This window comes from Toxotes jaculatrix, chromosome 11 (genome assembly GCF_017976425.1).
Source record: "Toxotes jaculatrix isolate fToxJac2 chromosome 11, fToxJac2.pri, whole genome shotgun sequence".
Lineage (NCBI taxonomy): Eukaryota > Metazoa > Chordata > Actinopteri > Toxotidae > Toxotes > Toxotes jaculatrix.
The window spans coordinates 4281447-4294929 of NC_054404.1; the positions used below are offsets into that span (position 1 = coordinate 4281447).

Genomic DNA, 13483 nt, shown 5'->3' on the forward strand with positions numbered 1-13483 from the left:
AAACAGCCACTAAAAAAAAAAAGTAATTTCAACCAAACTCCTTTGACCACCAGCTCTCTGGCTCTCTGGATGGGAGGAATATTTTCCCCTCTGGTGCACCGACAGGAACTGCCTGCAGTGCCCTCTTACCTCCAACCCAATCAAATCCTGTATAGTTTTTATTTCTGAAATTTGTTATTTTAGGATGACAGAGATTTTTAGTCAGCTACGTTGAGGAGCTGAAATATGTAAATATGTATTTGGGTCAGTTACAGTGACCATGTTTAGTTGGTGTTTTTCCGAATTTGAAATTATTACCACTTTGGGAGAAAAAAAAAGAAAAAAAAACTGTATGTAAATCTTTCCAAATATTCCAAAGAGAACAAATTGGCCATAAAGTTCAGCTTTTATATTCATTGTTTTACTCAGAAAAAAATATGTTTTGGCAATTTGAAATGTCTTGGGAAAACTCTAAATCTAAAATATAGATGCAGAACTATTCTGGGCATTTGTCCAGTTACATTTTGTTTTCCGGATATTATCATTATTATTATTATTATTATTATGATTATTATTATTATTATAGCCTCTGCATTTTAAAACCAGACCTCCTCTCTTGGGCATTGTCGTGATTATTGGATATGTTTGAACCGCAGCACTTGGCTTGATATTGGAGTCAAAGCATTTTTTATTTTTGGAGAGGAAATGTGGATTTATAGCTCCAAAATGACAGTGAGATGTTGAATGTATCTTTAAGGCGACCACCCTTACATACATGTTCATCCAATAAAGATCCGTTAAGTCATATTTATTTTTCCACAGTGGATTCTGTCTCAGCTTGACTCCCAACAGGGAGTCGAGTTTTCCTTTTTTTAGATGCATGTACACCAGCAAATTACAAACTCAAGATTCCTGTCTTCTCTCATTTGAACTAGTCACACTTTTATTTAAAAACTTGTTGATATTTTTTTTCCTCTAATTATAACGGGGTAAATGCAAATTAGTCCATAATTAATACAAGGCGTGAACGCGTGTAGGCCCGCATTTCCATTTTAGAGAGCAGCCAGTTTAATCCTCTCTGTCTTAAATTGAAACACTAACATCTCTCCTTGCTTTAGGGAGACCAAGTGTCTTTTTAAACTGCGGCGTTAAAAAGCCTTAAATATTGAGCCGGGAGACATTTGATCGAGGCGTAATTGAATGCAGCGCTGTAATGGCGTGATAATTACTCCTGCGCCCTGAGTTGGTTTCTCCAAAATAACCTGCAGGAATTTCACTGCCTCTGATGCGGTAATTACGTAGGTGGGGCCAGGTTAGGGGGTCAGATGTAAGAGTGTGTGTGTGTGTGTGTGTAATGCGTTCATGCTCGCAGGCATAAACGCATTATAAAAGGAGAGGAGGCGAGGGGGGGTTAAAAATTGCGTCAGTTCTCTGGCAAGGTTGTTTTGGACCAGCATGTTTTTGTTTTTTTTTTTGTTTTTTTAAACCAGTGAAGGCCGCACTGAGAGCACAGGAGGCAGACGTAAAAGCAAAACATATTTCATGCAAATTAATTGGCCTAATAAAAAACACACCGTCCTTGTGCAAAGAAATTACCCCCCAAACACCCCCCTCTCACACTCACACACACACACACAAGAGCAGGGGCAGGTTGTGCGCACTTTTCTGATTCTCAGTCTGCTGCTTTAATTCAGACAAGTGCGAAATTAACCAAAAACACTAACTGGATCAGACTTGGAGAGTTTTTCTTCTAGTTTTTGTGACCTATTTAATGTCCGCTCGCTCTTATATTTGCTCTAATTGGGGCTGCAAGCAACGAATATTTTAATACTTAACTGCTGATTATTTTCTACATTAATTGATTAGTTTTGTCTGGGCGTAGTCAGAAATGCTCATCAGTTTTCCTGAGCCCGGTGTTAAACCTTTTTATGGCTCATTTTCAAACATATTACATCATTACAACATCTGTCGATTGATTAATCAATTAATCCTTTCAGCTCTGGGTGCAAATTATAAAAGAAACACAAGGTGATTAACAAGTTAGAAACAAAGACGGAAGGAAAAAAATATTTCTGCTACATAAACTTATATTTTCATCTCATCCTTGCTTTTTTCCTCCTTAAATATTTGGCAGGTAGTTTAACCTCCTCGGGCCTCTGGAATTATTCACACCTAACTTCTGTGAAGTCACGGTTCTCTTTTGTTTTAAAGCCAGAAAGTTTGGGAAACGCTGCACAGATGATGATCAACACGATGTGAAAGCGAAGGAGGAAAAAAAAATCAAGTTTCTTTTTCTCTGATTTATCTCCAACAATTCTTCAACAATTCTATTTAAAGGGTGACAAGCTAAAACAACAACAACAATAACAACAACAACAACAAATGTTGGAAACCTCTGTCATCGATAATCCCTCCTGATCAGATTATCAGCCTGATCGATGCATATTGTATGTCTGTCCCTGGCTGTGCAGAGCAGTCAGCCGTGTGTTGTCCCTCTCTCTCTCTCTCTCTCTCTCTCTCTCTCTCTCTCTCTCTCTCTCTCTCTCTCTCTCTCTCTCTCTCTCTCTCTATGTAAATGAATCTCGCAGCAGCTGAATAAATATCTACAGACCAGGACATTAAACATGTTTGCGCCAAGACGCGCAAACAGCGCAGCGAGTGTCCACCAACAGCGGCGGATTTGTTCGGATTTGCATTAAACAAACATTTGCTGCGACCAATCTTGTGGGATTGTTTAAGGAGCTTGAGAGGAGCGCAGGTCCCACATGAGACAGCTGCTCACCTTCAAACACCGACAGAAATGAGAAAGAGCGATGTAAGCGTTTCTGACAATAGAGGAGAGATCCGTTATTTAATGTTTCCTCTGAGGATGTGAAGCTGCAGCCAGACGCGCAGGAGCCTCCAGGACACAAGTTAACTAATGAAAACAGCTACACAGGAAAAGAATAAATAAATTAAAGTATAGAAAACAAAACGAATCCTGACGAATTTCTCGCTTTGGAAGAAATGTGAGACGAGGGATGAAAATCTGCGGGTGAAATAAGTTTTGGCCTCCACATTAAGGAAACTTCGAGGCTCAAATATCCTGAAAAATATCTGGGATAGAAAAGCTGCTCAGAGAAAAGTCTTTACTGTCTCACCGACTTATTTCAACATGCAAATCATTTCATTCTCGTCGCAATGTCCTGCAGCTGTTTAGGAGGCAAACGGTTTTCTCGCGATATTCAAATCTTTTGTCATCAAACATACTTCTGAAAAATGTCCCTGCGTGATGTCAGAATAACTTCCTGTTTACAGTTTACTGTAGTTTACAGGATCTTTAATTTATGATGTTGCTGCTTTAACTGTGGGGTTAATTTCGGTGATTCACAGTTTTAGTAAGAAAATTAAGAATACTTCCCAAAAATCCCAGTAAATGTTAAAATTAAAACTGAATCAAAAAAGTGAAACTGACATTACCATAAAGAACTGGATGTTTAGAAAAACGAATCTAACTAATCAATTCAGAGCTTTCTTTGCATCATATTTATTTTGTTGATTTATGCTAAAGGATAACTTTCTGGAAGTGGCATTAAAATGATTCAAACTGTATTAAAACACACCTTAAATCAACAGGTGTCTCCCTCCTCTCACCTTTAAATGATGCCAAAAATAAATCCTGACAGATAAACCATCATAAACATACTGTACAGCCATAATAAATAGCCTTAAAATACTATAAAACAGTAATGGATGTAATGAATGCAATGTACTAAACATTTTATCATGTGAAAGCACAAATCCAAATGTATTTTTCTCAGACTCCCTTAGTAAACATTCTTTAAATCTATGGACTAAAACATCTCTCATCAGATCAGCAGCAGAGAAACTAAACGTGTTAATACAAAACTATTTCCAGCATCGGCCTCGTCTGAACTGCAGGTCTGACTTAACGCGTGAGGGAGGAGCAGGAACAAAAAGTCCACCTTTACCCTAACAAAGGTTTACGAGTGATTAAAGCTGACGATGTGATCTAATCAAACAGTTTCTCTCTTTGTTTAACACAGGGTTTTGTTTTGGTTTTTTTTGTCATTGGTCCAAATTCTTTAAGCGCTTTGAAAATATTTTAGGTTAACAAAAGCTTCATCCAGCACATACTTTTCAGGAGACTGGATTTTTAAGTAAAGTGACTCATAACTGGTTTTGAAATTTGACCATTTTCCTACCAAACACGTAATCAGCCCTTTCACTCGAACTATTGTTACTGTGAGGGTGGAAAAGTCTCTAGAACGTCGACAGGGACTCTTAAAGCCTTAAAATTAGGAGCCAAGACTTGAAAAAATAAAAAAAATCAATGCCATGACAGGATTTCCCAGCTGTTTCGCTGCAGCTGCATCGAAGGAAACTGACTGATCTCTGATATTTCATGAAAAAAGGACATAATTGAACCAGTTCATCACGTTAACCCTTGTTTGTTAGCGTGTGTGTGTGTGATGAGTGTTGGTTTAACCTGAGCTCAGGGTCTGACACCGTCGTACCCTCTTCAATGGGACGATCGATTGCACCACATCGCCTGTTGTCAACTGTTGACCTTTCGGCCCCTCGCTGGCTCCGGCTCCGGCGTCTGAATGTGGGTGGACTGGAAACTGTTGACATTTTGTTCACACTTGTCCAGCAGATGAACTGGAACCGCGCTGGACCGTTTTTGCATGAGTGGCTATGATTGTATCTAGGAAAGAGAAACAGAGACAGACAGATAGATAAAGGCAGTGCGAGACAGAGACCGGACTGATCCTACAGTATTTGGTTTGTGAGTCCTTACAGGCCTCGATAAGTCAAAGTGTGTGTGAGAGAAGATGATATGAAGGACCAGGAGATGCACTGATAGCAGCCTGCATGCTGGGACTGTTTTTTTTGTCTTCCATTTCCATGCAGGACAAGAAAAAAACAAAACAAAATACACACATGCACACTTGTCTTTCATTGGCTGTCGAGTGTCGGCAGACCTTGGCATCCTGGTGCGTTCATAGGCCGGTATGAGGAGTGAGAGGTGATACAGAGGAGGATTATATTTACTTGAGAGGTTAATCTGGGGTCAACTGTACACTAATGTGGGTGTAGTCTGGGCCACCATCTCCGGTTTCTCTGCTTTGTCAGGAAAGGCCTTCGCTTTTTTGTTTTTCTTTTTATTCTTGCATCTTGTTTTGTTTAATATCAAGGATATCAAGTCTGGGCACATGAAACTAGTAGTTGCAGCAGGTTTTCCTGTTTGTTTTGCCAGTTTTCCACCAGCTCGGACGGATACAGGTTTGCCTTAAAAACCAGTAAAGCCACTCTCGAATCCGTCGCCCAAACTCAAAGAAGGTGACGCCAACATCGGTTTCTGTGAGGGGATTTCACAGTTGAGTCCAGGCGGCCGACGCAGTCGAGCTGCTGGAGAGCAAGCAGCTTAGTCACCCCTATGACACAAGGCACAGAGAGCATTCATGAAATTCCTTGTGGGTTTGGATACTGTAGGTTTTAGCTGAGCAGAGGACACAGTCAGGACGACACACGTCTCTGTAACGCTGCATTTCTTTCTTTCATTCCTTTTGGTGAAACCAGTTGTACACAGGTAGACTGGACTTGTAGATGCACAATGAATCTGGCCCATTGGTCGTCTCTGGTCTCTGTGTTGCAAACCATCCACCTACAAGTGAAAAAATAACCTTTTTCAATTTTGCATTTGGACAATTAGCTGCAGCAATTAGCATGAAAATGAATCACCAGATAGTTTTAGTATAATTTTGATCATTTTTCAAGGAAAAAATTGCAAAATATTTGCTGCTTCCAGCTTCTAGACCATGAGGATCCACAGCGTGTTTCCATTGTATATGGTAATAAGTGAAATATTTTTGGGTTTTGAACTGTTGGTTGGAAAAACAAGTCATTTAAGGACGTCCCTAGACTCTTTACAGTCTAAACAATTAATTGATTCATTAAGGAAATAATTATTAGATTAATTACTGATGAAAATAATTCTGAGGTGGCGCCCTACACATCACAACCTGACCTGGCGATGGCGCTGGACGAAATCCATCTGATGGCCACTGAGATATTTCACTCAGAGACTTTTTAGCCACGATAAGGTTTGTCTCCATATTGTGGGTGATGCTAATCCCTAAAATTACCTGCTCAGGTGTAGGTAAGCACACTAACCAGAGCTGTTTGCTCTGGGCCAAACTCCCCCCCCCCCCCCCCCAAAATTCAATGAACTTCTTTAACAGTATATCAGTAAATGAAAGCATCTGAGACTTTTCTCCTGCACAGAAAGCTGCTCTGCTGCTCTGAGGTTAGTGGAGCAGTCAAACACTTCCTTCCTCCCTTCTTTCCTTCTTTGAAGCAGCTGATGATAAATCAGACAAGACTGAACTGGTGAAAGCAGCTCGGACTGAACGACTCCCTTCATATTTAACTTTAGATGAGCACTGTGTGTGTGTGTGTGTGAGTGTGTGTGTGTATCTTCCTGATGACATTCTCACTTCCCTGTTTCCTTCCTTGTAAATCAGTTGCGTCAGGGTAAGGAGGGATGGAGCAGAAAGGTATTTGAAGGGCTCGTATGATCTCACCTGGAAAAGATGCAGCAGCCTCTGGTCCCAAGTCACAACTTGTCTTCTCCCTGCAGCTCTCCAGATCGGGGAAGGCTTAATGGAGACTGGCTGGCCTGCAGGCTTGAGTGTTTCCCACCGACGACGTTTCCCTGTGTGTCAACAGATTGCTGCCTGACAAGTTGGCCACATTTCCTTTTTCATTTAGTTTCTTCTTCACTGACAAATTTCTCTCCACGTACGGAGCCAAGGGGCGGCAGCGATGGCAGCATGTGTCTGCTGAGAAGCTGACTGATGTGTAATGTTTAAGAGAGCATGCAGTGTGGTGGCTGTACAAAATCTAAGCCCTACTCGTGACCTTTAACCTTTCAAACATGCAGAGATAATCACAGAAGTCGTTCTCTGTAAGGGAAAGGAAATGACACACTTTCTCCTACAAAAAAAAAAAAAGAAAAAGGAAGTGCGTTAATTTGTCAAATTTGTTGTTAATTTTGGTAAACAAGTGCCACAGAAGACAGACTTGTGTTTTAATAAAACTGGCTTTGGGTGCTTGGGGTGCAAATAAAAACAACAACAAAACAACAAAAGTGACATTTCCCCACTTTAAAAAGACGTGAAATAACCTTATTAAAACCCAAAGTGAAGAAAAGTACCTAAGAGGTAAATCTTACCTTAACTGGACCTGCACATTTGATGAAGCTCACAAAACACAGAAATGACTACAAAGCATTGTTAATACAACAAAACAAGGAAATATTTCATGTTTTATATGTTATACAGACTATACAGGAACAAATACATCTTTCTTTTAATTACTGAAAAGTAATTTAAAGACAGAAATGTACTGTGTACTATGCTACATAGTGATGTTACTTAATTTTGGAGTTAATTAGACCCAGAGACTCCTGTTTGCACCTTCATCAAAAAACTGGTATAAAACTCCAGTAACAGAAACCCTGATACTTTCTGTGGATTATTTTAGGGGAGTTCTGTGTAAGAAACACAGCAGTCATGAAACCAGACTTCTGAAACATGTCATCCATTCAAAATCATATTTAAAAGAAGTTTTTAGTCATCAAGTATCAGTGTTGAGTATGTTTTTTAAGGACCCAGAGTCTCCAAGAACCAGAACAGAACATTAGGATTATGGGCAACACTTTGAGTCCCCCTCTTTAGCTTTTACAATCAGTATATAAACACTTAAAATGGTGTGTTACACACTGCAATGTAGTAAAAAGTGTTTAGTAAAGCCCTCCTGTGGTCATCTATAAGTGGAGGCTGCTGAAAAAACAAATAATGAATGACAACATAGTAAAATTCAGTAATAGTAATATAAAATATGCCCTCATAGGAGGAGTTGACAAACTGACAAATACTTTGCATTAATAAACAATTAAAATGTCCTTATATATGTGAGAAACTCCTTTACAGTGTGTTATGAACCACGTATCACATATTTATCAACTGATTGTAAAAGCAAAATGGGGGAAACTTAAATTAAAGTGTTACCAGATTGAGGATGTTTGACCAAAAGTTGGCAGCAAATATAACATTTCTCTTAACTTCAGTCTCTGCAGAGTCCATGTGCTTCACTCTGACCTTAATCTGAGGCAAAAACAGGTTGTTTTAATCATAGAGTATCAGAGTATAATGCTTTTTGTCTTAGAGGCTAAACACAGATATTCAGCACAGATACGCTGCACTGTTATTAAGTTCTTGTCTTGTTGAAACAACTGTAGTATGATCCTTATGCAAAGTACATCTCATTCACAGACTTGAAAACCGATAACCAAGAGAAACTTAACACTGTTCTGTCACTATTTTTCCCTGGGAATTAGATCCCTCCGGTTACTCTCAGTTGTAAGTAATTTAGTGTCTTTGATGTCTTTAATGGTCCTGACATATTTGTCTATAATGTTTTAGGCATCTGACTCGTGGAGATGAGTGAAACAAACCTATAAAACATACAGCGAGGCCCCTGAGGGGAAACATTATCAGTCCAATCAGAGATCCACCATCATTAGATGTGATAAGGCCTCTGCAGACACACTGCACAGCTGTTGCACAGAGGAGGAAAAAAAAAAACAGATAACCTGGATAATAGCAAGTGCTGGAGGCTTGATTCATTTCCAAATGTTAACAAGGCCGTTTCACGGCTCCAGCACGCTGCGCAGTATGTTAATACCACTAATAAGCCTATCTCTGCGAGTCATCTCGGATGGCAAAGATTTGAGCGCGAGGCGGTGTTTTCCAATAAAGCTGCTGGCCACATTTTAAATGAAGCATAAGTATTTATGATTTCACAAAGCTGACATAATTGCTTAAAGGGTAACTGAGGAGAGCATTTTTGGTCTCGCACTTTGTTTTCTGTATTATGAAAGAGGAGGTTTCGCTGTTTGCATGTCAAAAAAAAAAAGGCTACTGTGTAGGCCATCAGAGACATGGGAGGAACTCGTGCTCGCCTGTTAAGCAATTTTGCAGCTTTTATTCGAGCTGTCAAGTCAAACAATCGGGAGATAATGCAGCCTTGGTTTGTAAATTATGAACGTGTCAAGAGATGCACTAAAGGCAACGACAGATGCCACTTATCTCCAGCAGCCTCTGCAGTGTGACTGTATCATCAGAAGGGAAATATAACATTTTGATGTTTACATAAGAGAAGTATTAGTATCAGTCAGAAATGTAATTCCCTTCACCCATCCCTCTCGCAGGGGATTGACTCCCCAAAAAACATACAATGATTTTTTTTTTTTTTAAAGCAAACAAAACAAAAAAAAAAAAAAGGAGCAGAAAAGCATCCTCGCTGATCTTCTGTCCATTTCCAACATCGCTTCTTGTATATTTTTTGGTGGAAATCCTCTTAGAATGCAAAGTAAATAGATTACGATACAGTGAGGGATTAGGGCTCGCGCGGCGCTGTCAGATTAGTCGGTGAGCGCAGCGCGTCGACAGCTCTGACACGGCTATGGCTGCTGTTCAGGAAAGGGGCTCCGCGCGATGCTTTAAAGTCCCTGGTTGGCTCCTATTCATGAATAAAACTGTGGCCCGTAATCTCGGCCAACACACACACACACACACGCACACACACACACACACACGCACGTACACAGCGCGCACACACACACACACACACAGCGCACACACATACACAGAGGAAGCCTGAAACATTCAATATCAGCGGTGATGGCAGTATAATAGAAGTCTTTATTTTTTCAGGCTGATTAATGACAAGGTTTAAAACATTTTCTGTCATGTCTTTAAAAGCAGAACCCAGTATAACTGTTTTCTTTTAAGGTTCATTTGGTTCAGACTTCACTGAGACAGAAAATAACCTCAATGCACCTCCGTGGAGCTGCTCAGTGTTTTGGACTGGGCTGAAATTTCACAGATAGACTTTGACAGGTCTAAAAAAATAAAATAAAAATAAAGGCATCTGGTTTAGCAAACACTGTTTTTTTCAGTCTCGCTACCAAAGCTGACGACACAAAAGCACATCATTTATAACACTCGTGTATTGTTCTGCTTTTATCAGACATTTGTACAGTGTGTTCAGTCAGATTTTGAGATCCACACACATTACATAAGTAAGTAACTACTTTGCATATAAACAAATTGGACTAAAGAGTCTGTTATTGGTGAGATGTTGCCGTGTTTCTCCAGTTTCCCACTGATATTAATATTGTACCTCTTATCATATCTCGGTCGCTTTTTCAAACCCTTCCTAAATGAACCACGTGAAGCATCCCAGGGTCGTCGTCTTGTTCTTCCTGAGAAACAGAATGAACACAAATTTTACAAACCTGAGCAGTTTATAAAGGACTAATGCTCTGAAGTGACCTGGATTTATGCCTCACTAACTTTAGGGTTACATCACTTTTATATCAGAAAAATATATTTGTCAGTTAATATCAAACCTCAATCATCATTACATGTTGAAGTAATACGAGACTAATGACCTTAAACTGAGTTAAAACTGCATCTAATGACTATTTTCATTCTCAATTAATCAATTTTCTCGATGAATCCGTTTAATAGTTTGTCCGTAAAACGTCAAAAAGAAGGGGAAAAAATGGCCGCCACAGGTTCCCAGAGCCCAGAGGGACGTTTTTAAATGACTTGTTTTGTCCAACCAACAGTTCAAAACTAAAAAATATATAATTTATTATCATTTATAATAAAAACAAGTTTCAGTTCATTTAACTATAGTGAACTGTATATAAGTGACTGCATAAATATACAGATAATATCAGATGAAACTCAGATGAAAAAACAAAACACAAAATATGAAGTATACAATATGTGACTAAGAAATAGTAGGAAATGTTTTTCTTTGAGAGGCTGAAATGAGAAGATCTGACAACAAATCAGTTATAAAAACGGCTGTAGATTTTTCTGTCGATCGATTAATCGACTAATAGTCGATCTGACAAAGTCTCTAATGTTCAGTTTTGTTCACATGTGTGAACTCATGTTGTTTCTTTTGCCTCAGGTTGGGAATCAGTGTACTGTAGCATACTGTTATGACTACACGGCTGCACTGTTGGCTATGAACTTATAAAATGATTCTAGATCCGTTTTCATCCGATCTGCAGAGAAAAACGCCACAACCTCTGTGAATTCTGTCAACAGACGTGAACATAACAGCAAATTTTCAGTCAATCAACTCACATTCACATCGCCTCTGTCACCTTCACTGCTTCCTGCAGAACAAAATGAAACGACAAGATGTTGGAAGATGTTCCAGTAAACCAGCCGTGACACATTAAACAAGTACAACAAACATTAGACATGCATAATCACACACGACAGCCCTACAGCACATAAACACAGACACACACACACACACACACACACACTCACACAGCTGAATGCCTGAACAGGTTACATGCTCACTCAGTAGGTCGGACACGTCGCCTTTTCTGGGTTTTAACGAGTGTAGTAAACCGTTGTCACTCATGGCGATCTCTCTCGCTCTGAGCTCTGCGTTAATAAGGTTATGATTGACATTAAAACCCCGGCGTGCCTTATACAGATATTTAAAACGCTGATGCAAATTCCCTCCAATAGCCTACAGTCCGGATTATCAAATGACAGAGCGATTTGGTACCGAGACAATTGCTAATAACCCAAAAATAATGGAATTATTAAAATGGAGAGAGCAGGAAGGAGGAGAGGGGGAAGTGAAGAAGACGGAGAAGTGATGTTTTCTTAATGGATGTTTTTCCTAAATGACCAGTTAGTCATCTCAGACATCTGAGACTGAGAGAGCAGAGCACTCAGGCTACGTTTAGAGAATAAAACAGGCTGAATGTCGCCGGAGGATTGTTGCAGGGCATGAAACGTGGCCCTGAAACCGGCATGCTGAACATGGTGTACATTATGAGCTGTGATTTAATATAATGGGCTGATTCTGTGGCAGCTGCCTGTGTTAGGGTTACTGATGGACACGCTTGTTATAGGCGGCCTGGGGGCATTAAGAGCAACATACGGGGGGCATTAAGGGCAACATACGGGGTGATTTAGTTTAAAGTCAAAAGGCAACAACATTCATTTGCTTCCATAGTTCCATTTATTTCCAGTTGGGGCAGGTGTGATGGTTAAAATCATAAAGTCTGGATTTATAAAAGGAAATTGACTCCAACCACATGGATGAAACCGTTAGGAAAAGAGGTCAAACATTTCAGATTATGAAGTGGAAAAATATGACACTTATGAATAAATATGCAGTGACAATGACAACAAAGGCCGAGGAGATGTCATGTCAGGGTGACTTCTTTAAATAAGACAAAGGTGGACTGCATACACACATTTTCAAATATCTGAAATCTATAGTTTTATCAAGAAGAAAATCAGCATGAAAGCTGAAAAAAGATCTGATGTTTCTGATGAGTCTTCAAGGATAAATGAAGTTTCGTGCACGAACGTCTGTGTTTGTTTTGTTTATCAATTTGCTCCAAAGCTCGGTCTGAGGCAGCTGCTTTTTTTTTTTTTAATTCTTGTGATTCTCCAGTGTTAGATAACTGTTCTCTCACAGACACAACAAACACACAGAGATATAGATACTTAATGAGTGACAGACGGACAGACGCACCTGTTTGTCTCAGTGTCCTGAACACATCTGGGCTCACGGTCACATGTATGCGCTCTGCCTGTAATCTCCTGTGACCGGCTCTTCCATCAACGCTAAAGGACAAAGAGAAAAGTCAGTAACATCTGTTTAAAGATTAAATGTTAAAACACGTCCACAGACACAGAACAGAATATTCACTTTGCAGTGGAGAAAGCAGCAGATAAACACTCTTAAATTTGTGTCTGTATCATCATCAGTTTGTGATGTTTTGCTGCTTTCCAGAGTCATTTTCACCTGCTTCTACAGGAAACAGGAATGAATTAACTTCACTCACTATACGCATACAGTTTAGTGCATGTGTGTACACTTTGCTATGTATAATCCCTTGCCTATAGTGCATCCCGCATTATAATGATCACAGACTAAATTACTGTCTCATCCACAGTCCTGTCTGTGGTTCCATTTAGATGATTGACTGAGGTTAGAGGAAGGTCATGTTTTGCTTAAATGTAAATTCACTGTCAACTGTTTCTATGTTAAACCAGACCAGGATCTTTCCCTAACATTACACTGACAAGTTCAGTGTCAACATTTAATGTGCCGTGTGGGATCATGTTTCCTTCAAAACATATTTGCTCTTGCAAACTAGTTGTGCATGAACATATTACTCTCTGCAACTTGAAGGAGAGTAAGTCGCATCCGCTCAAACGACTCATGGTTTTGTCAGTGAGACATTCCTTGAACAATAATCACTCCAGCCATGATCTGCAGCTACAAACTCAGTGCTCAGTACGTTATGAGGTTATTCTAGGTGGTGTGAGGCCCAGATACAGAACCCCTCCCTGCTCACAGACTCATAAAAACTGAA

The 13483-nt window shown here is 39.7% G+C and overlaps 1 protein-coding gene across 5 annotated transcripts in view; it reads right to left on the minus strand.

Moving 5' to 3' along the window:
* Nucleotides 1–9736: 9736 nt before the first annotated feature.
* LOC121189675 (WD repeat containing planar cell polarity effector) overlaps nt 9737–13483 on the minus strand; it is a 65963-nt gene continuing 62216 nt past the window's right edge. For 4 of the 5 annotated variants that reach the window (XM_041050043.1, XM_041050042.1, XM_041050044.1 and 1 more), the window contains 3 exons: nt 12637–12728; nt 11214–11245; nt 9737–10312 (listed from right to left, as the gene is read on the minus strand). In XM_041050043.1, the coding sequence (XP_040905977.1) occupies nt 10256–10312; nt 11214–11245; nt 12637–12728 (181 nt within the window). In that variant the 3' untranslated portion in view covers nt 9737–10255. Of the gene's footprint in view, nt 10313–11213; nt 11246–12636; nt 12729–13483 lie in introns of those variants that run through there. The other variant, XR_005894900.1, reaches the window with a different exon arrangement.